Below are 27,844 nucleotides of genomic sequence, written 5' to 3'. Positions count from 1 at the left end.
AGTCCAAACAGCAGCTTCCTGTCGACCTCACAAAGTGATGATAAATAATAAAGTAAGGACGGACAAAACAGGAAGTGGTGGAGGCGTGAGTCGCCGGCTGAGGACTTAAGTTGTGTTTTAAAGGAACAGTTTAAAGAGAAAGACGGAAGAAACCGTTTACTCTGAAACAAAAACCTGTTCCTGTCGCCTGCAGTTTGATCTGAAGCTGGAGAATCAGAGGGAAAGTTACTGTTTGTAGTGATTTTTAAAAAATCTGCTCAATTTGCTTCCAAGTGAAATGACGTCTCACTGTCGACAGTGTGAACGATGACGGGTTTTATTTCAACATTAACAAACTAACCCGAAGCTCCTCAGCCTCCAAACACTGCCCAGACCCTGGATGCTGGTTACCATGGAGACAGTTAATGGCATCCTCAGTAATTACATCAGTGTCACTTAAAGTAAACATGAGAGGACACTGAACAGACAAAGACCAACAAGAGAAAGACGTCTTTAGTCCAACAAAATAAATCATCGGCTCTGTTACAATAACTTAGAACATTCAGTTGCATGTGGATTTATTTTCTTTAGTGATAAAAGTTTATAAATACATTATGAAAGCTCAAAGTTTCACCACGATGCAACAACACTGAAGTGACGGATGAGTTTGAACCGGTCACACGAGGTGAAACTGATAAATACACATTCTTTTGAAAACACGTTTAACTGACAGAACAGACGTCTCCAGATTCTCCAGATGTGTTTTAAAGGGATGTTGTACCGTGAGGATTTCCTCCAGAGGTTTATGTGAACACATCATTCACCCAGTGAAACCTACAGACAGTGAGAAGAGCTACAGACAGAGACTCGTCTGTGGAACAAGCAGCAGCAGATGAGCACCATGTGTTCACGGGTGTGGTTTCAACTGGGCACCAGCACACAAACCAGCCTGAACACGTGACCACACAGAAACCAACCTGAGGAACCTGAGGAACCTTCAGAGGGAACATGAAGCAGGTTCGTGATAGAACCACAGTGAACTAACTTGGTTCAAGTTTCAAACATTAAAGACTTTTAATAAAAGAGATTCGATCGTTGTTCAGCTGTGTGAAGTCCCCAGAGTCTACACGTCACACGGGAAATTAATAAACGTGCCTTCAAAATAAATAAATAAAAGTGCTTCGATGGAAAAGACCAGGACTGGAAGAGGAAGCAGCGGATTCACTTTGTGCTGCAACACTTGATCAACAGTTTCCATCTGATGTGAGGACATTTGTTTTATAAGAATAAAGATAATAAAGATTTAGATGTTTGGAGGTAGTTACTTTAAACGAGCACTGTTTTATATAAATGACGTCAAAAACAAAACACATGCAACCAAACAACAAAGCAAACACATAAATAAACAAACATCACATCACACATGAATAAATGGCTGCTGCTGATTTAGAAATCTATTTTTCACCCCCCCCTGGTTTCCCAAACCCTCCACCTCATACACATTCTGTATTTTATTTTGGAGACCATTCACCCGGATGTGTGTTTGTTGACGTTAATCTAATTTGAGATTAAAATCATATATTTGTTATTGTTTCTCCAGATCTGTCACGTGATCTGATCTCAGCAGTTCGGAGTGAAACTGGTTCTTTACACGTTTCTGATTCTGAAGTTTAAATAAAACTCGCGGTTAAAAAATAAAACTGTTTCTTTAAACTGAGTCAAAGTTTCTTCAGTAAAAACTTCAACTGAGAATCTGATGAAACTTAATCAACGGAAGCAGTTTCCTGTTGATAAGAGTGAAGTTAAACATTTAAAGATATAATATTTAATATTTACCTGAGCGGGAGTTTGGTTTGATGGCAGCTCCTCAATCACACACACACACACACACACTGACACAAACACACACAAACACACACACTGCTTCCTGGGTGGTGATGCCCGGTGGTGTCCCGGTGGTTTCCCGGTGTTTACCCGGTGCTTCCGGGTGTTTTCCGGGTGTTGTCCCGGTGTCCCTCTGCCTCCGTGTCCCTCTGTGATGTTCGGATCTGTCCTCATGAACTGAACCCTCTCACGCACACACTGAGAGGAAACAGCCGCGGGAGGAGCTCCGGCCCCGGGAGGGGAAGTCTCCCACACTCCTTGAAGGCACCGCCGGATTGATTGATGCCTTCAAGTGCAACACGGACAAAGTGGAATCAACGATGAATGAACAAACCCGAATAATGTTTGTGAAGTGTTATCATTTAAAAATGTACTGAATAAAGAACATCATGATTTAACTTCTAACCAAGAAATAAAGAATAACTTCAAACTACAAAATGATGTATTGTTATTATACACCACTGCCCCCTAGTGGATGCTGCAGTGACTACATGAACAACTGACAGGCTACAGAGAGATTTGATACCAAATCCAGTGAAACCTTTGTCTCATGAGATTTCTGCTGAACTACGGTATAAACAGACATGTCCCAGCTGCTCTACAGACATTAGGCCGGAGGACGCCACACGCTGAAGGCAGAATGTAACTCAGTGTTCAGGATGAGAAGGAAAACACCGATCTTCTCTTTCCCCTTTGCTCATTCTCTCATCTCATGGATCAGAATGTGTTGTGACTCATGTTGAATGAAACCACAGAAAGACCACTTGACTTCGCTCTGTATTTTCCACAATAATAGAACTTTTATATTTCACCTTTCTGTAAATCTGCAGCATTAAGGTGTCATAATGAAAAAAGGAGTTCCTGCGACCACAAATAAATGATTATTAAATTGAGCAGCTCGGCTCTGCAGGATCTCAGATATTCAAACTGGAGACGTTCATGAAGCTTTGTGAAAAAACAAGCTCCTTTGTGGAGGCAACAAAACATCATGAGTCATCAACTCCCAGTGAATGAAAGTCAAACTCTTCTCCTTCCTGCCGGCTGCTGCACCTTAAAGCTGATGTTTTGTTTGATTTACCATTAAAACATCACAGCTACTTTGCTTTGATCCACTTTATTGTTCTAAATTAAGTGCACGCACTCTGTTCACTTTAGTGAGTTAAAAGTGCTTTGCTAATTACTTCACTGTCAGTGTCTTGTCCACCATCCCCCCCGACAACCTGACAACGACTGAGCGGCTGCAACACCTCGACTTAAGTAGAGGAGGATGATTGGACTGCACCATTCTGCTGTCGACTGAAGGGGGTGTTCTCTGTGCCACAGCGGTTCAAAGAGGACTGTGATTTCTCCCCTGCAATAATCTATGGACTGGCCAGCATGGACTTTATAAACCTGCAGTGAGGAGCTAAGAAGATGTCCTTTGGTCTGAGGAGAGTCAGTATGTTAAGTTTGGTTTAGTCGACTGATGTTTAAGCTCTCGAGCAGCTTTTTGATTTTATAAATCTTAAAAATACTTTGGGTGAATAAAACCCTTGTTTCTGCACTAATCCCTGCTCTCCTGGTTTTACTGCTCAACCTGGACTCACAGTGTTTAATGTGAGAAATATCAGTCACGTCAACATGAACGTGTGCAGATCAAAAGAGAAACTGATCAGTTAGACACAGGAGACAAATGAAAACCTCTTTGTTCAGTGATTCTGCAGAAACGAGGCGCTCGGATGCAAATGAAGCTCATGTCTTTGCAGTTCCTGTGAGTCCCCACTAGAGTGCAGTGCCTCAGATGAGTCATGTTGCTTTAACAGAGACGCTCAGAGTCATTTCCCCTGAATGAGATCAATGTGTCCGACCTCAGTTCATCAGGTTCCACTTTATTCAGCCTGAAACGATTGTTACGAGCGTTTCCCAGGAAGCTGTTTGTGTCTGAGATGTGATTAATCTTTAACATCATCACAGGAGACGACATCCACTGTGTCATGTGAGAAACTGCACTTTACACTTTGCCAGAGGCGACTGACACTGACACGTTCATCTGTGTTCACACCAGAGAAGAACAACACGGCTGCGTTTCAGAGAAATCCACCGTCACACCAGGTAAATATCACAGAGACGATCAGATCTACGATTCACATCTCATGCACTGATTCACTCATCACTTCTCTGAAACTGTGTCACTGATTATAGCATTAGAACGTGGACATGTACCATTGAGTTTAAGCTGAGTGGAGTTCAAGGCTTTTTTTGTTTGTTTTGTTCAAAAAGGTTTTAATTATAAAGCACATTTCATAAAAGATGCAGATTCCAGCTGCTGAACCAGGACATTAGAAACAACACAGACAGAATGAAAAGAAATCCATTTAAAACATGAAAGCACAGTTCACAGCAACTTTCAAGCAAAAGATTAAAAAGAACCAAAAAGAGGTCAAGAGATAAAAAGGATAAATCTGTACAGAAACAAAAAACAACAAATTGAAAGAGTATAATAAAACAAATAAAATAGAAAGAAATGTGTCAAATAATAAAATACAATACAAGGATGTTATGTCCTTAGAGTTTTCTAAAATATTTGCATTTAAGGCACTTGTGATTAAAAAAGTTTTCAATTTGGATTTAAAAGCTGTAATGGATGAGCATTCCCAAAACCAACTAATACATTGACTGAAATATCAATATTTTATTCTCTATCTACATGTAAAGCCTCACACTGTCTATAAATACATCAGGTGCTGTTCTGTATGAGCACGAAACTCAGAATCATTCTGTAAACACACGAACACATGAAACTCAATCAATCAACAGATTCAGTTCCTCCGAACAGCTGCAGATCAGAATCTGTTTACTTTTTACAAACAGGTCACAGAGTTAAACAGCTTCATCATTAATAAAAGCTGAGTCTTCCGTTCCTCTGCAGATTTAAGATGTTAACGAGCTGGTTAACTGTCACGGCTCTTCTGGCTGCCTCAGCGAGTCCAGCAGCGACAGACCGGGGGCCCCTGACCGTCGCTGCAACCTGCAGGGTCAAAGGTCAACCAGAGCTGGAGCTGACTTTAAACTGTGGACACGGAGGAAACACAGGTCAGTTATCAACATGGACACAAAGACATGGACAGCTCTGTCTCCAAATCTGAGCAGTTCACTGAAACGTCCATTATTTCACCTGAGTCGGCAATAATTTATGATTGTCCAGGAGGATGGTTTTTAAATTGATAGAATCAGATTCTGATGATTAAATGTCTAATATTTAAAAGGTTTGACTCATTGTTTCACCAAATACTAATAAAATACCTACAAGACACATGTTTCAAAGTCATACAGGTAATTTGTCCCCTAAATAAAAAATATAAAGAATTCAGAAAAAGGTTTTGTTGTGTTTCTAAAACAGAAGTAAACTGTGCAATTGTAGGAGATATTTTCAGTAGCAGATTAATCCACATTGAAAACTCAGAGACGACCAAGATGGACGACATGACAGCTCCTCAAGAGTGAAGCCAAAGCATCTTGATCGCCCCCTGGTGGCTGCATCAATTCAATGTGTTTGTATCTCAGATATTCTGGCTTCATTTCTGTACAGTGGGAGAAAGTGTAGATGTTCATCTTTGTTTACCGTCTGAGGTACAGAGCTCCACCTGCAGCTCTAACATCTCACCTGTCGTCACCTCCGCCCCGCAGGTGTGGTCCAGTACTGGCACACCCCCTTTGGAGACCTGCGGGCCCCTGGACTTCACAGTGAACTGGATCCTGTATTCATGCACCAGGACGGGAGCCTGGTTGTCCCCAACAGCAGCAGCCTCCACAGCGGCCTGTACTACTGCCTCCTGCAGCACACAGAGGGAACCACACTGTGGCCATACGAGCTCCACGTTGGTGCTCACCATCAGGAGAACCAGGAACAGGAGAACCAGGAACAGGACAGCAGCTGCAGGACGCTCAGGATCAGGAGAAACACTGCATCTGAAAAGGAGGAGAAGCCGGCAGGAGTTTCAAATGGAGAGTTTGCAGGAGCTGTGGCAGCGTCAGTGCTGCTGACGTTGGTGTTGGGATTCAGCGCTGGAGCTCTGAGCAGAGCTCATGTTCTCAGGTACGTTGAGAAGCAGCTGTGGTTCACACCGGGATTCATACATTCTCTGTTAAATTATTTTGTAGATGGAATAATTGTGTGAATAATAAATATAATCTACACTTTTCCTCTCAGGTGTCTGGGGGCGATCTCTGCAAAGGTACGATCACTACGCCCACCTGACGTGCCACACCGTGACTCTGAGGTCTCCATGACAACACTGCCTTCCATGTACGACAACGAGGCCTTTGGGATTGGACAGGTGTGGGACGGCGTAACCATGGAGACGACAATTTCATCAACAGCCTCATCTCCTCCTGTCAAACCCCAGAGAAGCTTCAGGCTCAAACGAGAGGAGCAGCAAGAAATCCCCGCCTACCTGGAGGGATGTGACAACACGAAGGAGGAGAAGAGAGGGATAGAGGAGCAGGAGGAGGAGGAGGAGGAGGACAAGGCAGGAAGAAGTCTGGAGGAAAAGAAAGAAGGGGAGAAGGAAGAGGAAAGAGAGGTCACTGTTCTTTATCTAATAGGAGACAATGGAGGAAGTCAAAGTGAAACAGATGAAGACAAGTACAGTGACAATGGAGAGGAGAGAGATGGAGGGAGCAGGGAGGAGGAGGAGAAGGACGCAGGTGAGAAGGAGAATAGCAGGAGGGAGGATGAAGGGAGGAGAGGAAGTGAGCAGGAGGTGAAAGGGAACAGGGAGAAAGAGAGAGATGAGACAGAGGGAGCTGAAGGACAAATGGACAAAGACATTTCTCAACAAACAGAAGATGAGGAGATGGACAGGAAAACATCAGAGGACACGCAAGGAGGCATCATGGGAGGAGGAGGAGGAGGAGGAGGAGGAGGAAGAGGAGGAGGAGGAGGAGAGGCTTCGTCCTCCCCGCCCTGTTCGGCCCGTCGGAGCCGCATCATTCGTCTTTACCAGTACGACGAGGACGGCCATCGATACTGCCACCTGCCAGACCCCGCCCCCGATGAGCCGGTTCCCGCCCCGAGGCTGAAGCAGCGCTCCCTCTCTCTGACACGCCTCAACGCAATCATGGCCGCCGCCTCAGCAGGGCCGCTGGACAGGGGGGCCACGAGGGGGGAGGACCAAGAGGAGAGGCTGCACTTCCACATGGAAATATGACTCAGACACTTTCATGATAGAATTATATTCTATAAAGGATTTTACTATATTCAGCCACAAAACTGAAAATAAACTAAACGTGGACTTTAATATTTTCATGTGGTTTAAAAGACGTATGATTATTTAGTTGTTTGCCAAAACAGTTCAGTTCATATCTTCTGCAAGTTATTTTTCCAATCTCATGTCAGGTGGCTTTTGACCACTTGAGCTCATCTTCGAGCATTTGTGAAAAGTTGTGCCAAATTCTAAAGGATTCTCTGAAATCCTCTTTAAGATGTGGTCGGTGTTCATGAGGCAAACCAGGGCTTCGTAAGGTCACTGTGACCTTGACCTTTGACCTCCAAATTCCAATCAGTTCATCTTTGAGTCCAAAAGTATTGTTTGTTCCAAATCTTAAGAAATGACCTCAAGGCGTTCTTGAATATTCACGAGAAAGAAAATACACAATCCCTCCAAATGTCTGCCCCTAACTCTGTCTATCAATACACTCCATCGATCAAGAGCCTCAGCTGTCAATCATGACGTCTCAGCCCTTTGTTTATCAAATAATTCATCAAAATCAAACTTATCAGAAACATGAAGTTGAACAAACAGTATAAGACCTAAAATGACAGAAACCATCTTTCAGAAAAACGTATTTGATGTCTTTGACTTTTTAGTTTGTTTCATGTCACATCCACTAACACGAGAAGACAGGGTTTATGACCTACCCTCTAGCCAGCCACCAGGGGGCGATAAACACTTAGGCTTCACTTTTGGGTCACGTCATGTCGTCCATCTTTCTTTATTGTACAGACGAACCCTGAACAGGCCTCTGAGTCACAGACCTGAGACCTGAGACGTCTTCTTCAGCTGCTGTTTATTCACAAAGTGTTTGGTGAATGAAACCTTTAGTTTGTGGTAATTATCAAGAAGCAGCTCGTCACATTTTAATTTCCTTTTTTATTACTGTGAAAACATCTATAAACAATACACAAAATGGGGAAAAAATAATTATCAAGAAAACAAATTCCACATCTCTTCTCTCAGTTCTTTTTTTGGTTTTGTGTGTTTTCTTAGTTCAGTTTCTTTATTCCAAATTAACCCTATCTTAAAAAAGTCTACTCTGTGAGAGAAAGGCCTCTTAACAGTTGGCTGACGATGAACAGAGACGATCTCTGATGGGATGTGACTGTACCCAGAGTCCACAGCGATGATCCTCCAGTCCGTGTGTGTGTGTGTGTGTGTGTGTGTGTGTGTGTGTGTTCAGCTGTTTTTCATTTAACAATAGATTCCTCCTGCGTTTGTGGTTTTTGTTTTTCTCCCTCTTCCTCCTTTTTGGTGTCGGGTTGTTGTTGCTACGATGCTGACCGAGTTTTCTGCCATTCCACAAACTCATCTAGCAGCACTGGCCCTGAGAACAAAACCAGTTCAGTTAAAACAAGCCGATTTCAGACATGAACTGTGGAATATGTCTGGAAGCGTTTACTCACAAGCTCCATCTTCATCGTAGTTACTGAGGTCTGTGTTGATGGTTCTGCTGAACTCCAGGACGTTGTACCACTGGTCCTTATTCATCCCCTTGTACTTGGACTGCTGTGGGGGAGGAGAATGAGGGGGAGGTAGTGAGGAAGCAACACAGCGATGGGAAGATTGAGGAAAGGACGAGTTTTCTCTGCTTTTACCTCCAGGAACTGGTGGAAGATGGGGAACAGAGGCCATGTTCTCCCCAGCAGTAAAGCCAGCATAGACTTTGCTGTGTCCATGTCCAGACTCCTCTGGTCTCTGTCCTGAACACAAGACAGACAGGAAACAAGGATCATCACAGATCTACACCTCAACCAACCAGTCAAAATGTAGCTCAACATCAGCATCTGTGTAGTGAAGCCTTTGAAGGAATGTCATTTAAAAAGGATAAAACCAAAGCTCATCTTATCACATTAACGATTTACTAAAATGTGCAAACTAGAGTCACTGCAGAGTGATGACAAACAAAACCAAGAGAACCAACTCACTCTGGAGAAGTCAAAGGCGTATCTGTAGATGTTTTTGAAGAGGACAGAATCGTTGAGCTCCCCGCGCATGTAATCCAGTTTGCTCTGTAACCTCTCTGTGCAGTCACACCTGCAAGGGGGGGGGGGGGAGACGAACACATTGTGAAATACACACACTTCAAGTGTTTTTCTTTCAGGTAACTGACGACTACAGACAGAGGTGAGACACCTGAGCATAAAAGATACATCTCATCTGTATGTTTATTTGTGTGTCTGTGAGTTTCAGTTACTCAAAATCAAATTCATGTTTTTACAATAAAAATAAAAATGTTCTTACTGTAATACTGTCATTCCCCTGAGCCACTCTTCTTTTGTGAAGAATCCCATATTAGCTGCTTCTAGATGCCAGGCTAAAACTAACATGACAATCTGCAAGACAGAGAGACAAAGAATCCTCATTTCATGTGAGCGTCATACTTTCGCACGTACACGGTTGGTAAATAGTTACCAAAGTTATTTGCTTACACATAAAACATTTCTTTATCCAAATATTAACTAATATCTGCAAAGTGCAGCTGCCAACATTTATACTTTACTAATTTGCAAATGTGTCATTAAACAGCAGCGTCACACGTTTCCCAGGAGTCGTGGGGATAACTGGTGTTTTTATTTCTGGGTTAATGGTCGCTGTGATTCCTCAGTGGGACCCAAGGCGACTCACATTCTCTGGTTCCACACAGATATCTTCACAGAACCTCTCCATGGCCTCTGGATCCACCACCTTGTCGGCACCAGCGTACTTGTGGAACCAGGCCAAGCACTTCCTGCTGGAGAACAGTTTGTCGCTGGTGATCGGCCTCGCTCCGCGGATCTGAGGTCGAGTGAAACTGCAACAAAGATACGATAAGAGACGATGAAGAAACAACATCGTGCAGTGACTGAGGCGACGCAGATTCAACACATAAGGTCAATGTGAAAAGCAGCTATTGTAACAAAGCTACACAGTGAGAGGGATCTGGAGTGAAAAACATCAAACAATAGTTACTGGTTCAAGCAGAAGCTGCTGATCACAACACACCCAGTGAAGCTGTGGCTGCAAATCTTTTCAGTTGGAAGAAGGTCTACTTTCTTCTTCTGTTGGTTTCACAGAAAAGTCTTTAAGAGTTTAATAATGTTCACGTTTAGATAAAACTATCAGAGAAGTGTTTCCGTTGAACTTCATTGTGTTAGTTCGGTATCCAAATCTAGGTGTTCCTAATAAACTGACAGTTTAGACACGTCCTGCTGTGGCCTGAGGCAGCGCTGGATAAGATGACAAGTATCAAGAGTGCTGCGTTTTCCAAGTGAGTAAAAAGAACTGACGTCACACGTGAAGCTGGACGACATTACTCTTCCTGCTTTCCGAGTGCAACTTTAAAGTCCACATTCATCTCCTCACATTCCCTCAGCACACAGCAGAGGAAAATGAGAAGGTTGGGGGGGTTCAGGTGAAAGACAACCCTGCCAGACCTTTTTCAGGCGCCTGCAGGTTCAGCCAGAGGTCGTCCTCTCAGCAAAGAGCCTCTTACTCAGCAGACTCTCACCGAGTGTGGGACAGACAAGATGGGAAACGAACCCAGGACCCAGACTGAGTCACAGCCCTCAAACAGAAGTGAGATGCAGAACAGTTCAGAGTGAGGCAGGAGCGTTTCAAGGGACGTTGTGAGCCCAAAGCTAAAGGAACTCGAACTTGAAGGGGCTTCTTACAAATATCATAATCAGCTGTTCATGAGACCCCCCCCCCCCATTAGCTCCGGGCCCCAGGCAATAGGAATGCTTTGCAGACCCTGTTTCAACGCCCCTGAGAGGACAGTTGATGCATTGCAGACAGACGCCCATAGAAGACAGTGTGAGTGAGTGTGTGAGTGAGTGTTGTGTTTACCTTGTGATTTTACACTTGTGCTCATGATCATCTGCACCAGGGAGTTTTCTCTTCTTCTTCACAGGCATCACTGAGCCTTTAACTGGCTTCACTAGCTGGGCTACACAGGAAACAAATCACATGTTGTAAGAGGGTCGTGACATAACATCCAACAGCCGGTGATCCATCATGTGCAGAACGACTACACGTGGTGGATAAAGCTCGTACCTGTGTATTTCTGGCTTCCTTGTCCATTCAACTCGAAGAGATTCTACAATAGAAGAAATGAAATCCTCAGTTAAACGATGAAATTAACATTGATATTAAGACATGGCTTTGTTTAAATGCTGGATTAATAATAAAAATGAAACAACCACATACAAACTTGTCCAGTGTGTCTGTTACTGTAGTTCCAGCTGGAGAAGGGTTTTCCTACGAGTGGACAGAGAGTCGAGACAAGCAGAACATCAGAGAGATAAACAGATATAGATAGATAGACAGGTAAACAGACAGATAGACAGGTAGATAAATAGATCGATACACAGATGGATAGAAACAAATAAACCAATGTTGGTTATTTCAGCTGCTTTAACGTGTTTTTAAATATGTTTTAAGTCCGTTGAGGAGACACAAACATCACAGGATCCAGAAGCTACTTCACTTTAGACCGAGCTGGATTCAGTTACCTAACGAACCCTAAATGGAAAGAGTCACAAACTTCCCTCAAACTAAAGTGCTGGGTTCCCTTTGGAGATTTTAAATCTTTGCTTTCTGATGGTTCATTTGAATCTCGTGATCGTTATTAAATTGATTTATGTTTCCTGTGTTGCTGCCTGTGAATGCTTCTTGTTCTCGGGCCTGATCGCAATGTGACCGATTACATAAAGAATTTAAATAAATAAAACGCCTCCCTGTAAAATAAACAGAAATACACAGACCTGGTTGACCAGTGGAAACCAGGAGAGATTATGGATTTAAACAATAGTCACATACACGAAGTACTGGAATAATACTAATAGTATTACTCATACTAATACTCATACTAATACTCCCACTCAGGGTCTGATCTGGGTTCAGTTGTGACTCAATCAGCTGAGACTGATGCGTTGATGCTAGCCGAACGAGGCTAGCGAGGCTAGCATGACGTCTTTCCCCACACCGTGGTCAGATCTCGCGGGTGTTGGTGGATTACCCGTCAGGGAAACTTTAACCAGAGGATAATCTGCAGGTTGTTGGTTTGAATCCGGTCTCCCCTCTGCCGGGACGCTTCTTTTGTTTGTTGTGTCGGCGGGTGTCAGAGCTACGATGCTAACGTTAGCTCGCGTGTCAACAGCAGCCGCGGCTCGTGCACGCCCGGCAGGAGACGGGTGGTCGGTTAGTCTGGATCACAGACGTCAGGAGGAGAAGCTTCACCTCCTCTCATCACTCACTTTCTTCTCTTTCTTCTTCTTCTTCTCTCTGAGGATCCAGCTCCACCTGCTTCTTCTTCTCCGGGGAGCTCAGTTGTCGCCGGCGTTTCCGGGGGAGTGGACTATACCATCTCTTTATGGGGGGTGTGATGAAGAACAAATGTTGGAATCTAGAGCAGAATGTTTGGACGTGTATGTTTGTTTTTCCAACGATAGATAAAGGAAAGAACCACGGTGTCTTCTTTATTAAATTTGATAAAACAACTACTGAAAACCCAAGTTAAAACAGATAAATAAAGTGTGCCCCCCCCCGCCAGAGCAAAGAAAGTGAAACGTTGTTGTTTTTTTAAGGAACAATCCGGTGTTTTTGGCTCTCACGTGTTGTCACTGGACTCGAACCTCAGCTGTTAAAGGGATAGTTCACCTTGTCCTCATTACCCACCCACCACTGGGGGGGGGGGGACGTGTCAGTGTCTCGGGGGTACACCTTGTTGCAGCAGAATCCAATACAACTGAAGTCAATGGTGACCGAGACTTCAAACGTGAAACACAACAGAAAGACACACAACATGTCTCCATCCTGCTCCTGTGGTGTCACCCGAGTGTCCCTGAGCCCCGACATCCACATTCTACTTCAGACAGCTTCACTTAGACCAGGTTCTGAGCCGAGATGTCTTCTGTGGTCCTCGTCTGGAGCCACAAGCCCTCGCCCATGGGTCAGCGAGACGAGGTCACTGAGAACTCTCTACACGTTCCTGTAGCATCGCTGGTCGTCACGTGAACGAGGCTCCAGTGGACGACCACAGACGACTTTTAGGTTTAAAACGTTCGAAGAATCAAACAGAATTTTCTTCAATTGTATCGGATTCTGATGGAGCAAGGTTTACCCCTGAAACTCCAGAAGGGTTCTGTGGACTCAAACACTCCCCCCCCCCCCATAGATAATGAGTGAATTTTAATTTTTGGGTGAACCATCCTTTTAACTTCAGGGACCTCACTGAAAACACTGCAGCTGGAGGACATGAGACATGAGGGGGGTTCATCCTCTGGGAACCACAAATGTCTTTGTGTCATTTCTATTCGGTTCCACATTTTGGTGATGCACTGCGGCTCGGACATGTGGCCAAAAAATACATTCAAATAAAAATGTTTATGTCACTAAACATTGATAATTATCACTTTGGATGTCACATTATTATTTCTTTAAAGTTTGAAGAGCTCCTGAGTGAAGTGTTTAAGTTATAAGCCATTAATGAATAATAAAATGGAGAATTCTCCTCTTTGATTTTTAACTAATCAATTAGGGAGACAGAGCTGCAAGACATTTTCTACAAATCAACTTTAATAACTTTTATCAATAAAATCTATTTTCTTTGTCATCTCTCTGGAGATGAAGGGGAAGAAAGAACAGAAGAATCTCTTTGTTTAGAATTGTCTTTATTTTTTCCAGGAAATGAATTATTCAACTTTTAAAAATATTTGAAACAAGCAAAACAAAATGCAGCACATGAAAGTAGCTGAAGCACTCACCCCCCCCCGACTCCAACAACACAAAGTTTAATGTCTTTACACAATGTAGTGTCAAACTCTCAGCTGGTGCAGGTCGTGACTGATTGTGTTTAGTTCAAGTTTTGTCATCACACAAGGCTACAGGTAAACTTACCCCATTATGTTGCATTATGTTCAGAGGTGTTCCTAATATTCTGCCCCCGTAATGTGTTTTAATAGGGATAGATCAGAATATAATGTACAACACAACTTTTAAACACAACCTCAGGAACAAAAACATTGTTTCATTTACACATTTTGACAGGAAAAACTGGACAGTTCTAGTTTTGTGAAGACAGATGATGTTCTGTCAGATTGTTCTGAACTAAACCGAGTGTCCGTATGAGTATTGACAAAAAGTCTTTTTCACTTTGACAAAAAGAGTAAATTAAATTGAAAGATCTGACAAACTGTTGTAAATAAGCTCATGAATCGTAATAACTCTGGGCTTCACTGTGGTTGATTCAAACCTTGTGAATGATGTTCAGAAATAAAAATAATAAGCTTCTGTGGGTCTGAGTGAACCCGTAGAAAACACCTCTGCATTCAGTTTGTGGTGCGGAGGTGTTTTCAGCAATTTGACAAACTGCAGCTAAGAATCTAATCTTTGAAGTTAAAGTAGTTTAGGGAGATTAAATTCTATCAAAGTTTCTTTTCTGTGACTTAAAGTGAGACCTGCAGTAAATAAACACTGTGGATGTGAACGATGAGAAATCATCTTTCAACAACAAAACAAAAACCTTTCAACCAACAGACTGAAGAACATTCTTCATAAATATAGAATAAATAAAGACCCCCCCCCCACTCACTGTTCTGTTTCCTGCTCATAGATTTCATGATCAAGTTTAACAGGAAATCCAGAGTCTCAGCAGAACAACAACAAAAGCTCACAGAAAAAATAACTTTTAGAGAAACGAAAACAAGATTTTAAATAAACGTTTCCTCATGATTGAAATGTTGTGATTTGACAGTGAACCTCAGACATCAATGCAACTGATGACACTGGTTTCACTCAGGAGCGTTTTTATTTTCTAGCTCACTGAGCTGACAGAAAAGATCCAAGAGCCACCGTGAGTGTCAATCTCTAAAAGAGGAAATATAGGAAATGTCTTAAAAAATGCAGTGTGTAAATCAGGACATGAAAATCGACACTGTGTCAATGTTGGTGTGATTATTCCAGCTGCTTTAACATGTTTTTAAATATGTTTCAAGAGTGATTCTGTCCGTCAACATCACATGTTGTCTGCCTATAAAATAAAAAAATCTACGTAAATGATGTTGTTCTCCTGCAGCAAAATATCTAAAAGGTTATTTGTCACATTAAAGATCAAGTTTCCAACGAGCAGCCAGACTTTTCAGACCTTTGAGGGATTTGTGGTCAAATCTATTTCATCAGCAATGTTACAAAAATCACAAAACTGCTATATTTTCTTTTAAAATTGTAACGCAAAAGAAATATCAAAGATGAAGAGTAAAACTCTGATGGAGTAGATAGTGAGTGACATGAGTCGCAACTTCAAAGATCCTGCAGCGTCAGAGTGTTCAGGTTCAGACTCGTTTTTAAACTTGATCTTGATTTTACTCTCTCATCCATCTTCTGCAAATCAGACACGTGACGCATCTCATCAACCCGACTTTAACAAACCTACATACGGAATAAAATCAAGAAAGGTTTTTAAAAGTCTGAACCAGATCCTTTTGTAACATATATTCTGATTTTCCTGGGACTGAACTGAAAAGAACGACATTCACAACCTTCAATCCCAATGTGTGTGTGTGTGTGTGTGTTTCTTTTTGTACTGCCAACAAAAAAGAAGCCCCTGGTGACTAGTAACGTCCCTCTTTGATTCATTCAACTAGTTTTTAATCTCACAGGTTTTCACACACAAAATAAATAGTTTGCAGTTTGATAATTGTCACACACACACACACACACACACACACACACACACACACACACACACACACACACACACACACACACACACACACACACACACACACACACACACACGGGGGTGTTATCTGCTGATCAACTTAACCTGATTTTGTTAACGAACAAAACGAAAACTAAATACCTGCATTTTAACGGCAGCTCGTCATAATTGTTCTCAAGTGTGACAGATCCTCCACTGAGCAAAAAAAACTAACAGAAACGTCATAGAGCAGCATGCTGTTGAAAGTGCACACACATACACAATTAAAAGACACACCATGCACCCGAACCCCAAACTAACAGACACACACGCGCACACACAAACACACACGATTTGGCAAAATACTCCTCGGTAGTTTGAACTAGTCTGTGTCCACTTCTCCTCAATAGTAGCTTTCACTCGCAGCTCGTTGCTTCCTTGTTCAAAAATAAGACCAACGTAGATAATAGGAGGGATGCAAAATGGCTGCCGCTGAGACGACAGCTGTGGCATCAAGTGAAAGCAAAGGATTGATATCAGCGTGTCCTCCTCACAGCTCCTCCTCTTCCTCTGCAGTCGGCTGCTGATGAAAGTAAGGCAGGAAGTACTTCATTTAAATGTCTCAATATTTATTTTCTTCTGAAGTTCCGGCAGACGGCGCCCAGCATTGTCCTTCTCCTCTGATCTGACACTAGAGGGCGGCAGAGACAAACGCAGCCTGATGACTCGACACTACGCTTTAAAATTACTCCAGATGACACACTGGCATCTCACGAACATAAAAACGCTTATTCTTGTCCTTCAACACACTCCCTCCTCACCACCACCCCTCTCCTCTTCTTCAAACACGTCCTCCCCCTCTCGTCTTGCAGGTTTCTAAAGCGCCGGTCGCAGGCCAGGAGTTAAAAACAGATCCTAAAGCACAGCCTCCATCGCAGCCTAAGCCATGTAGAGGAAGGTATTGATGTCTGCCTCCTCCCTCTTTATGTACTTGTGTTCGATGAGCCACTCAATCTGCTCCTTGATCATCTTCTTCTGTGGCAGAAACATGTTCTTCAGGATCTCCACCAGCTCCGTCTGCAGCTGAGCGTTGCTGAGCCTCTTCCTCATCTTCATGATTTGGATGATGGCCTCCTGAGTTGGAAAAAAACAGCAAATGTTATGTATGCCTTTAGAAGCTGCATCATAGAAAACTAAAATTCCCGCCCTGTGGTTGTGTGCCTCCACCGACCAGTTCAGTTTACCTCTACAGAGATGCATTTTCTACACTCATGGGGTCAACATGACCTTTAACCAAGTTGTCTTAGTGACAACTGGTCAAGACTTCACTTCAAACTGAAGGTTTGTACCAACTTTAAAGAAATTCCCTCAAGTTGTTGAGACAAACCATAACACAACGCCTCTGGCCACTGGGTGTTGTGAAAATCCTTCAGGACAATGTGAGTGTTGTGTTTTCGAACCTGAGTTCGGAGTATTCTGAGCTGAACGATTCCTTCGTTCTCCTCCTCTCTCATTCGCTCAGTGGTCAGCTGCAGTCGACCAATCAGATTGATCTTCCCTCGCTTCTGGACTTTGGAGTTCTTGCTGAGAAACACAAAAACAAAGACAATCAATAACCAGTCGTTTCTGGTGAGGCATCAACACGCACAGACCTGAACATGCTTGTTACTCATTTGGGAACATGCATATTTACTTTTTCTAAATTTAAATACCAACTTTAAAACCTTTAAAACTTTAAAAGTGTTTAGGAACAAAAAGTAATTTGCCATGTCTTTCAAAAAATACATATTCTTATTTCTAGAAACCCACGAGGGAACATACATGAGGGAGAACTCCTGGTTGACGTAGAAGATGGTGCTGTCGGTGAAGTCTTTGGGCGAGTTAACTGAAGGATCGTAAGACAACACCTGCCTCTTCAGTTTGGGGAAGGCGACGAGGGACTGGAGAGAAAGAAAAGAGCAGAATTGATTTATGTTAAGTTACTAAACATCATCAATACTTGAGTCATTAAAACGGCCAGCGTGTGTGTTCCATTACTGCCAAAGCTCAGCTGAAGATATTCTGATTGTTTACACTTTAAAGGACTGAACTACCTCTGCTTTTAAAGATTAGTTCAGTTCAAACATAATTCATGATGTGAACTTTCTGTTGTGTTTATAGATGAGAAGATGTTTCACTCCTAAAGATGGTTTGTGTGTTTATATCTGCTGATAAATATCAGTGAGCACAGATATAGATCTTGAGTATTGATACTGGCAATAACTTCTTAACCACAATTGGCAAAGACTGTAATAGACCTCAGTGAACGAACTTGTAATTGATGGATTTGAATAAAGCATTGAAAAGGTCTGACCCAGAGTGTGCGTCGCAGCTCGGCGTCTGGCAGCTCTGTGGCCAGTTTAAGGTTCTCAAAGCTGATCCTCTCTCTGGGTCTCTGGTTCCAGGCGAACAACACGGCGAGCTGGAACGTCGTCACCTCCAGGTCGTACTGACCCACTTCATTTTTAAAGGTGATCTGAGCAGAGAGGAGGAGAAATGATAGAAAAGTTTGTGAAGTGTCCTTTGCTGATATGATGGCGTCCTGTTGCTCCGTGGGTTTGGTAACTTGACACTGAAAAGAATAAATCAGAGAAAATATTCTCTATCTACGGCTGATCTGATACAAACATCTGTCCTGAGAGATCTGAAGTTTGTCTGTTCACATCTCACAGGAGATATGATGCATTTATCATGAAAACAGTCTATGTCTGCAATTTTATTCAATTTTTGCAAAAGAGGAATGATATAAGTAGGAACAGCCGCAGCGAGCTGTCACATGAAGAACTGCCGGCAACAGGCTGCACACACTCATCTCATTATGAACCTTTTTATAGATACAGAAAAATAGATGAGAAGAAGAGAGAGAGTGAGGTTATAAGGAGAGATGAGACAAAAGAACATCAAGATGAGAAGAGGACGACTCAATGACGGGAGCAAGAGGTTAAAGAGAAAGAAGAAGTTGAAGGAGAAAGGAACAAAAGGGAAATTAATGCCAATAATCTTTGTAACAAATCTCAATTTTCCAGGAGTTTAAATAACTGCATTTTAACTTTGAATTCTGACTGTTGGCTCCTCGTGGCAGCAGGAACCCTGCAGGACTCTACTCACAATGCCGTTGGACATGAGGTGATGCCAGTGGAGTTTGCGACCGCTGTGGTTCCTCTTGTAGAAGTCCTCCACCTCAGGGATCAGGTCCTCCAGCTCTGTGGGCAGCGACACAAACACCTTCTCACTGCTTCGGGACCAGGCTCCAGCGTTCAGGATCTTAATGTTCACGCTGTCCGCTGCAGGGAGACACAAAGAGCAGAACACTGAGGAAGTGCAGCTTCCAAATATGTTCTTCCTTCAGGAAAATCTGATGTGTTAGGTAAAAAAACCAAAAACATATAAGATGTGTGTGTGTGTGTGTGAGTTTCAACTGTTGGGGTGTGTGTGTGTGTGTGTGTGTGTGTGTGTGTGTGTGTGTGTGTGTGTGTGTGTGTTTCAACTGATGGTGTGTGTGTGTGTGTGTGTGTGTGTGTGTGTGTGTGTGTGTGTGTGTGTGTGTGTGTGTGTGTGTGTGTGTGTGTCGTACCTGGCAGTGCCAGCCTGTTGTGTTTGTGCATCTCTTTGAAGACCTGGTTGAGGTCTTCTGACACCTTGATGTCCTGAAACATTCTGGCCAATTTATTCACATAGTCTGCAGGCATCCCGACTTCCTGCACAAACACATAATAACATGTTTGTGATATCGACATGATGCACCCTGGGAAAAAAAGAGGGAAGCAAACTCCTCTACTGGCAATTGGAAAGGAGTCAATCATCTTTTATAAGCAGTTTAACCGTGTTTAAAAAAACTAGAAGAGTACAACTCACCCTCAGCCACTCCACCATGTTCTCCTCAATCTCACTGTCAGCGGAAATGTCCAGAATCAGGCGTCTGGTCAGGTGAGCTTTGTGGTAACGCATGAACACGTCTTTATTCTGGACATACTTCAACACTAAGAGCTGCAAGCAGAGGCCACGAAAGGAGAGAGGGTCAAGTGAAAGCAAGTCCAAGTGATTCTAGTAAAAGTCAGATAAACAGAAGGGACTCACCACTTCTTTGAGTTTGAACTCGATTTCCTCTGAGCCGAGTTTCTTGCTGAGAGGAGTTTTCCTCAGCAACATGTCACAGTAGTTTGCCAGCAGCTCTGGACACTTTGACTCCGGCTGAGTCTTCATACCCACACTGGTTGACCAGAGAAACACACACATTAGTGCATTTACAATAACAGGAACATTTCAGGAACATATTTGGCGCCTGGATAGAGCAGCAGGAGGCAGGACATGACATTCTCGGCATCTTCTCCCAGTATCGCTCACAGACGCTCAGTTTTGCTTGTAACAGGTGTTAGAAAAGTCATCAACACACCTACTCGCTCACTGTGACTTTTTCCTGCTATATCCTCACATGGGCTCTCTCTGAAATCTGCCCAGGAAAAGTTCTGGATCATCATGTTCGCAGCAACTGACTCAGATACGGTAGAACAGACGGTTCACACTCACCCCTTCTGTTTCAATGGCAGCTCCAGTTTGAAGATTGTGGCATCGTTGACAACAGCTTTGTACGACTGCATAGGAAGAGACGACATGTGAGGAACACCATAGACATAATGGAACACGAGACAGAAACAATAAGAGCTGCAACTATTGTGTTTATTGTCAATTAATCAGCTTTTGTTTATGTTATCAATAGAAAAGTCAGAAAAGTCCAAGATATCATCTTTAAATTTCTTGTTTTGCAGCTGAAAACCTGAAAACCTGCAACAATATTCAGTTTCCAGTGAATTTACAGTAAAGCTATTTTATTAATTTAACTTTCAGGCAGGGCTGTGCAGTTAACTGAAAATGTATCGAAACAGATATAATCTGTAACTGACCTAATTTTGGTTATGTTTGGTTAATTCTGTTAATACTTTTGCCAATTCATGCATTCACGACCTGTCGGGTTTCCGCTACAGTCTGTGCAGTGTGACCCACTGACCTTATCTCTCGCTGTCAGGAAGCGAGGGTCGTCATGAAACGCCTCCTTCACCAGCTTACTGAACCGGTTGAACAACGTCAGCAGCTGCTCCACATACTTCTCTGAGTCCTGGATGAACACACACACACTATTGTACATGTTGTAAAAGCTGCCCTCAAACGTCATCTTGTTTATCTTTCTCCCCACATGTGCTTAATGAGTTCTGGAGACATCAAAATATCACTGCTCCGAAACTAAATGTAATTTCCAGCTCTAAACACATCCTACTGTACGTGTGCTTCATGTAAATAAGGCGAATGACATCTGTGAAGTTGTGGAAAAGAACAAAAAATATTCAATTTAAGAATAATGTGCTTTTCATCACTTTTAGTATCCTGCTGCCAAAGGTAATTCCAATATACCCGGGAGTAAGAATTAATACTTTAACATTCAAACACAAAAAGTAGCTTTTGTTTAAACTGGACACGAGACTGAGGAGATGAGCTAATTGAGAGTGTGTGTGATACGTGTGTGTTAATGCACATACGGTTGTGATTGTCTCTGCAGCAGCCACCATGTCTGCTAGTCCAGCATTGAGGATATGTTCCTCCAGGTCTTTCAGCATTGGCTCGATCCCACTGGGAACCTTGTCCATCAGTGAAAACATGAGGTGCAGCCCTGCTCCAGGGGGATGAAATTCAGCGTTATACACAAGACAGGAAGCAGAATGATTGAATACAAAACTTTACGCACAAGAGACCAGTGGTGGGATGTAACACAGTACATGTACTCCTTTTTACAGATCTGTCCTTTACACTCTATATTTGTTTTTTGGTACTTTTCACTTTTACTCCACGACATATATCAGCTAATATCTGTACTTTCTACTCCATTACATTTTAACATAGCTTTTAATATATCTAAAAATAATCAATAAAGAGAGGGGAGTTGATCCACTGATCCAATAAGAGCTGGCAGGTTCATATTAAACCCTTTTCTGCAGCAGCTACATCCGAGGTGAAGAAACACTTGAAATAAAGTACTTCTACTTATTTGTACTTTTAAGTAAAATGTTGAGTACTTCCTCTGCCACTGATGGAGACTTTACACATGAGTAACTGTGAAGAGCATCCAGAACTCATCCTGTCCACACAGCTGAGTGTGTACTTCCATAGAGCCTGTTGAGGCTGCAGGCTTCACCAGACCTTGTTCACACAGTCAATTCATCACAGACTACTGCTGCCACTAGTGTAATTTGTACAACTAATAGTAATAAATGGCCCACTATACATAAAGGTCGACTAAACAAAAACAGGAAGTGTGTTCATGGGAAAAGACAAATGCTCTTTAACGAGGACAGTGGTTGGTTGAGCTGTGCAGCGCTCCTGGTCTCCCCGGCAGGAAAACAACCAAACACTGACAGAGGTTATTTCTATGTTTAAAATCTGCCTGGCTGATGCAAAAGTGGATGTTGATGCCACTACGTCCACCAACGTTTAAGTTTGTGTGCAGCAAGAGAAGTATATTTGAATGACTGTCACTCAGTGGAGCTCACACCTGCACCAGGGCCCAACAGTCCCCTTATGAAACTGGATCCACATTTTTAAATGGATCTGCACCAGATTTCCCACACTAATAAATAGCCGTCCCCTTTGACCACCGAATCCAAAAAAACATGATTGTTTCTGCTAAAGTTAGAGAAATTCCCTGAAGACATTCCTGAGATCTCACGCTCATGAGAACAGGACGGACAGACGTGGCGACTGACACCAAATTGCCCCCGATGTCTGTACTGGCAGTGCGTGAATGGATTGTGATCTGAGTGGGTTGAATGAGTGTGAGTGCTTTTGAGTGGTCGATAAAGCAAAGAAAAGCGCGATAAGAATGCAGTCAATTCCTTTTACCATATAAAGATGAAAAACTGTAACCAGTGATGTGCTGACGGAGCAGCTTTACTCACGGTCTGTCTCGTTGCGTTTGATCATCCCCGGACATTCGGCTAAGATGGTCTCTTTGAACGAGGTCACCAGAGCGTTCACACAACATTCCATAAGCTGTGAGGACACAAAGACTTTCTGTCAGAGCAACACGGGAATAAATAAATGTCCCAACGTCACGTCACAGTAATCACAATCTTCTGTCAGTTATTCTAAAAAAACGCAGTCAGACCTGAACACGTGAGTCCATGTGACTCTGTACAAACCCTGGTTGGTTTGTGATCGTAAAAACTTAATCAAATGAAAGTTTAGTATCCAGAAAATTCAGGTGGCACAAGGGAGATAACTGGCAAAACAAGCTGGAAATAAAGAAATTTCTCATGTTGATATTTCCGATCCTGTCAAAGACACTTACTGCTTGAACAGAGTTACATTCACGACGTGTCTCCAGGTATCGAAGTGCTCTCTTCTCCTCTTCTCTCAGCTTCGCGTCTGCCTGCAGGGAAACACAACACAGATCAACGCAAAAAACAAATACCAACAATCAAGGTTACACACTGAATACGCCAACAATTAAAACTCTCTCAGACACACAGGCAAGGCTGCAACTTTGGGGGATGACCAAAATGTAGCTTAATCTGATATCAGGGTTAAAAGTCAGATTTGCAGTATTTTAATCCATAGAAAAAAATTACTCTGTGTTGAAAAACATTTCAAACTACAACAGATAAAAACACAAATATGTAACTTTGAATGGCTGCATGTTATATGAACAATTCTCCCTGGAAGTTTTATTTAATAGATCAAATCAATTTAAAGACCCATTAAGCAGCACTTCTCTCTTAATCAAAGTATTTGCTAGCAGCATTTTCTCCCACAGATCAGGAACCATGTCCTTCGTGTACTTTAGTAGTCGATACGCTTGTGACGTACATATTTCATGTAGTTCTGGACGCCATTTTGTTGCAGGTAGGCGGGCGCCTGTGTTCTGTAAAACCTCTCTGTGGAGTCCAGGTAGGCTTTCTCAAAGTTATCCCTGTAGATCTGCAGCTTGTCCTCTGGGTTCGAACACAGGTTCACTGGTGAGAGAACAAGCAGAGAAGAAGCCATTAAATGTGGAGGTTTTTATTAATTAACGTTCACAGTATTCTGTTCCCATCCTATATATACACATACATATACCGCAGAAATGCAGAAGTAAAGGTTTGTATGTCTCAGGTTTCTTTCTATACATAGCAGCGATTATGTGTCCCTGTGTATCTCTGCCCTGCCCCGTCTGTCTCTCTTACCATACGACTCTCGTACTCCTATGACCAGCTGCGAGTCGAAGGCCTCCCCCAGCCTCTCAGCGTGTACTAACTTCATGGCGCTATCCTGCAGGCGACTCTTGATGTTGGAAAAAATCGATTCGTTCCACGTGTCCAGCATCAGCTGCAAAACAAAAAGCAGGGGTAGTAAAATACATCAAGTATGTGCATCAAGAGCAGCAAAACGGTTTAGTAGAAAGTCACCCTCAATTTCCTACCATCGATTCACTTTATACATGAAGAGCTGTAGAGATTTCCCACTTCCTCCTCCTCCTCTCACCTTGCGTACGATGCTGTCCTCCATGTTTGCTTTCTTGTTGCTGCCCTGTTTGCCCATGAGTGTGATCTCCAGCTGACAGAAGGGCTTAGGCAGGATGTCGCACTGGGTGAAGAACTTCCTCCACTCGACGATGTAAGCTTTGAGCAGTGCTGTGTCGTCCTGGTGGCTCAGCACCCGCTGCCATGGCAACAGATGCATGCAAGAGTTAGAGGTGATACAGTTCAACCAAAGTCATACATCCTGATCTTTTGTTTCCTGCAACAAATCCTCGACATGTCTTTGTCTTTCCAGAGGAAATGTGGTGATGGAGCAGAATGTTCACTTTGTCTAAGACTAGAGTTTTGAGTTTGTATAGAAATACGTGTTTTTACATTTACATAAATCTGTCAGAAATAGTCTCTTTTGATCCCTTTGTGGCCCTCTGATGCATTTTCACATCAATTTCATTATTTAATGTTATTGGAGAACAAATTCTGCCGCCTGTCTTTATTGTCTATGTTTGAAAGCACAGAAACATTATAATAAAAGTGACCAGGGTGCTTATTCAGACATAACATGTTAAACTGCCCCTATGATGTTAAGAATAACACAACGATTGCACATATCCACACACCACTTACAGCCTGTGCTTGTTTGATGAAGTCTAGGATGTCCTCTTTGAGAGCTTGGTGGATCTTGGCTGGTCCTTTGTCATCCCATAGACACACAGCATGAACATCTCTGACAGACGAGAGGGAAAAGGAACGTCACTGAAGTTCATTCAGGTTCATTATTAATGTGATTGTGTATTAAACAGTGATGTTTATTAAACTTTACAGGAGACGTAACTACGGTCTTGGTAAAGACATCCATACCAACAGCCGGTTTGTGGGAGGTCCTGTTACTTCCTGATACACTTTTCAAGAAGCTAGATTCAGCTCTTTCTGGGAAATTTCTTGACAACAAAACCTAATTGTAGTAAAGACTCTTGAGGCTTGGAATAGTTTCAGAATGTCAACGTCCTGTTTTCATGGAGAATCAAAGCACTGAGGGACACAGAATATCAGCATGAGCAGAAAGAAATGGAGCATCAGTCTCCGGAAAAAGTTGTAATTTCAACTCAACATCAAGGTCACTGACAAACGGAAATGTTCCCACGTGTAACTTAGTTTGTAGAGTAACATCCTAACTGCCCTAGAGGAGCCAACATAGGGAACTAACCTCCTTAAACTTTTAAACACGAGTGCGACTCCCTCAAACAAACCTGCTTCACTTTACACTGGCTTGAAATGTGCCTTGATTTATCTCAAACTCCCATGTGGTGACAGAAGTTACTTGTCTTTCTAGAGCTCTTGGAGGAGATGATGTATATTAATTAATCTAAACAAGTTCCTCTCTCCTCCTTGTGTTCTCTTTCTTAACTAAATAATCAGCAATAATGTAATTCCTGTCCCTGACCACTTCAAAAACCCTTTTCCACCCCTGAACTGTGGACACGAGACACTCTTACGTTCCATTCTGGGACTTAAACAGGTTTACCTACAAGTTTCTGACACTGTGGGGATTATGTAAAGCTCCTGTTGCTAAAATCTAAGTCTATTTGCACGTGTGTGCTGCTGAAATGAACCAAAATAGCTGGACTGTTGTGCCAGTCAGTGTTCACAGAAACAACGCAGCTGCTTTAGGATCTGAAACCGCAGCAACAGCTGATCCTGCATGAAACCCCTCCATTCATTGTCATCCGCTTATATGGGCTCGGGTCGTGGGGTTAGCCGGCCAAGTGGGGGTATTCCAGAAGATCCTCTCCCTGGCCAGAGGCTTTCCACCTCTTCATGGGGGAACCCAAGGTGTTCCCTGGTCAAAGGGGATATGTAGTCCCTCCAGCAGGTTCTGGGTCTATCCTGGGGTCTCCTCCTGGTTGGGGCGTCCCAGGAGGGATCCTGACTAAATGCCTGAACCACCTCAACAGTCCCACCTCAACTGGGCAGCAGTTCTACCCCAGGCTCCCTCCAGATGTCTGTACACCTCACCACGTCTCGATAGCTGAGCCCAGCCACCCGACAGAAAACTAATTTCGGCCACATGTATTCACATTAAACCACAGACCCCAAATATACAAGAGAGAAGGGACGGAGCAAAAAACATCTCTTACGAGAACAAGTCGAACCACTGTTGCCTTGGTGACGGCCTCCTGTCTGAGCAGCTTGAGAACGATGGGGCGGCATCAGATTCCCACTTGTCCTCAAACTGCAGGGACCCCTTGCTCTGCAGGAGAGATGTGATGAACAGTTATGAGAGGGGAGGTGATGAGGAGAGAAGAAGGCTAAAGAAGAGACACAGAGTGAAACAAAGAAATTAATATAAGATGAAGACAGGCCAAGGGCTGGGGATCAAGAGGTTAATTAGGTTTCAAATGTTACTGTCATTGAATAGCTTTGTATAACTTTAGCCAATTTCATCTCAGCTGAAGCAAGTCTTTAATTAAGGAATGCTCGTAAAACCACATTTATTAGCACAGTAGTTAGTTATAGGGAAAACATAAACACAAATTAGGGAGTTCATAACTCGGACCACGGCCCCCCAAAGTCTTAATTCAACTAATCTGCACCGGATTTCACACTCATAGAAATCAGTTCCCTAAACATGTCTGATGGTTTTTTTCAGCAAACCACTGACTCCAAACCAATCCTTCCAGGTTTCATGCTAATCTGTCCAGAAGGTTTTTGTGTAATCCTGCAAACTAACAGGCAGAAAAAACAAACGCAGACGAAAAACATAACATCCTATTTCCCCATCGACATCTGCTTATCTAACCTCAACGCAACTTTATCCTGAACCACAACCAGTCGTCTCTTATGATGCTTGACCTGAACCGAACCGAACCAAGTTCCCTCTGCTTCCTGCCAATCCTTGGTCTCTATGACACCAGTGTATGATCATATTAATTCAAAGGGCCGGACGATACGGCCAAGATGTTATCAAGATAAAAAAAATTAATAATCATCAGGATAAATGTCACAGCTCCAGAGTGAAGGTTGTGGTTTCACACTCTTCTTTCTGAGCAGAGAATCACAAACAGCAAAACATTTGACACATCTGAGGCAGATCTAATATGAGTTAAACCTCCTCACTGAGCTCACACAATGCATAAGCTCTTTATTGATAAGCATATACTCAACCTTTGTTGCATTGTGGCTGATGGAAGTTAGATTGTGGTTGTTTTATTGCCCCATTGACCCGTCACCTGTTCTATCCCATCAAGGAAACATGAGCATCCCGCTGAGTGCAGCTGGTGCTGTTCCCTTATTCTGTCTTCATCTCACATAGATCTAATTAAATTCCTCAGTTACCATTGAAACGTGTGTTGTGATTAAATCATGAACTGAGAGACTTCACAAGAAATCTCTCATGTTGGGTAATTTCTGTCGTTACATGAAAATACACGTATTTAACAATGAAAACCCACATCCTCCCTTCTGGTCGGGTTCTGTGGTTCCACTGACATCCGCTCAGCACCGGT

General features: G+C 42.9%; 4 protein-coding genes and 1 long non-coding RNA gene across 6 annotated transcripts in view; 1 reads left to right on the top strand and 4 right to left on the bottom strand.

Annotated features, from left to right (window-relative positions):
• capn5a (calpain 5a) overlaps positions 1 to 15,816 on the bottom strand; it is a 33,300-nt gene extending 17,484 nt beyond the window's left edge. For both annotated transcript variants that reach the window (XR_004615814.1, XM_034603939.1), the window contains exons 1-2: positions 15,799 to 15,816; positions 1,816 to 1,878 (exon numbers count right to left, since the gene is read on the bottom strand). The gene's annotated coding sequence lies outside the window, so the exon portion shown is untranslated. The remainder of the gene's footprint in view (positions 1 to 1,815; positions 1,879 to 15,798) is intronic.
• LOC117772643 lies at positions 3,712 to 7,610 on the top strand. The gene is made up of 4 exons (XM_034603940.1): positions 3,712 to 3,954; positions 4,772 to 4,935; positions 5,530 to 5,938; positions 6,053 to 7,610. The coding sequence occupies exons 2-4, from the start codon at positions 4,779 to 4,781 to the stop codon at positions 7,050 to 7,052; spliced, it is 1,566 nt and encodes a 521-aa protein (XP_034459831.1). The 5' UTR covers positions 3,712 to 3,954; positions 4,772 to 4,778; the 3' UTR covers positions 7,053 to 7,610.
• On the bottom strand, positions 8,312 to 12,465 carry dcun1d5 (DCN1, defective in cullin neddylation 1, domain containing 5 (S. cerevisiae)). The gene is made up of 10 exons (XM_034603941.1): positions 12,356 to 12,465; positions 11,307 to 11,357; positions 11,154 to 11,196; positions 10,947 to 11,046; positions 9,747 to 9,912; positions 9,363 to 9,454; positions 9,047 to 9,155; positions 8,717 to 8,821; positions 8,525 to 8,627; positions 8,312 to 8,445 (listed from the first exon to the last, which is right to left on the bottom strand). Exons 4-10 carry the CDS (start codon positions 11,012 to 11,014, stop codon positions 8,390 to 8,392), a joined length of 699 nt encoding a protein of 232 aa, XP_034459832.1. The 5' UTR covers positions 11,015 to 11,046; positions 11,154 to 11,196; positions 11,307 to 11,357; positions 12,356 to 12,465; the 3' UTR covers positions 8,312 to 8,389.
• On the bottom strand, positions 15,319 to 26,610 carry LOC117773062 (cullin-5-like; the record flags this gene model as incomplete). Its single annotated transcript, XM_034604757.1, is given in 20 exon segments — positions 15,319 to 16,932; positions 17,259 to 17,382; positions 17,620 to 17,738; positions 18,152 to 18,313; positions 18,946 to 19,121; positions 19,412 to 19,535; positions 19,693 to 19,824; positions 19,915 to 20,047; positions 20,365 to 20,429; positions 20,843 to 20,950; positions 21,369 to 21,499; positions 22,782 to 22,875; positions 23,174 to 23,254; positions 23,692 to 23,837; positions 24,048 to 24,189; positions 24,346 to 24,522; positions 24,966 to 25,065; positions 26,477 to 26,499; positions 26,501 to 26,548; positions 26,551 to 26,610. Coding segments are annotated over 20 exon segments (2,340 nt in total), but the record flags the coding sequence as incomplete, so codon positions are not given.
• On the bottom strand, positions 25,253 to 26,241 carry LOC117772648. The gene is made up of 2 exons (XR_004615816.1): positions 25,598 to 26,241; positions 25,253 to 25,545 (listed from the first exon to the last, which is right to left on the bottom strand). It is a non-coding gene; the product is annotated as an uncharacterized LOC117772648 (long non-coding RNA).
• Positions 26,611 to 27,844: the final 1,234 nt, after the last annotated feature.

Source organism: Hippoglossus hippoglossus, chromosome 13 (assembly GCF_009819705.1).
Source record: "Hippoglossus hippoglossus isolate fHipHip1 chromosome 13, fHipHip1.pri, whole genome shotgun sequence".
In the NCBI taxonomy this organism is placed as follows: Eukaryota; Metazoa; Chordata; class Actinopteri; order Pleuronectiformes; family Pleuronectidae; genus Hippoglossus; species Hippoglossus hippoglossus.
Note: the sequence above shows the minus strand (reverse complement) of the source record. Positions and strands in the feature narration are given on the sequence as shown.

What these genes read in the sequence shown, in the direction of transcription:
- LOC117772643 (XM_034603940.1), top strand. Translation starts at nt 4,779, where the DNA reads ATGTTAACGAGCTGGTTAACTGTCACGGCTCTTCTGGCTGCCTCAGCG. An exon ending in TGGACACGGAGGAAACACAG is followed by an intron (nt 4,936 to 5,529) that starts GTCAGTTATCAA and finishes TCCGCCCCGCAG; the next exon opens with GTGTGGTCCAGTACTGGCAC. An exon ending in AGCAGAGCTCATGTTCTCAG is followed by an intron (nt 5,939 to 6,052) that starts GTACGTTGAGAA and finishes TTTTCCTCTCAG; the next exon opens with GTGTCTGGGGGCGATCTCTG.
- dcun1d5 (XM_034603941.1), bottom strand. Translation starts at nt 11,014, where the DNA reads ATGCCTGTGAAGAAGAAGAGAAAACTCCCTGGTGCAGATGATCATGAG. An exon ending in TCTGTGTGGAACCAGAGAAT is followed by an intron (nt 9,455 to 9,746) that starts GTGAGTCGCCTT and finishes TCTGTCTTGCAG; the next exon opens with ATTGTCATGTTAGTTTTAGC. An exon ending in ACGCCTTTGACTTCTCCAGA is followed by an intron (nt 8,822 to 9,046) that starts GTGAGTTGGTTC and finishes TCTTGTGTTCAG; the next exon opens with GACAGAGACCAGAGGAGTCT.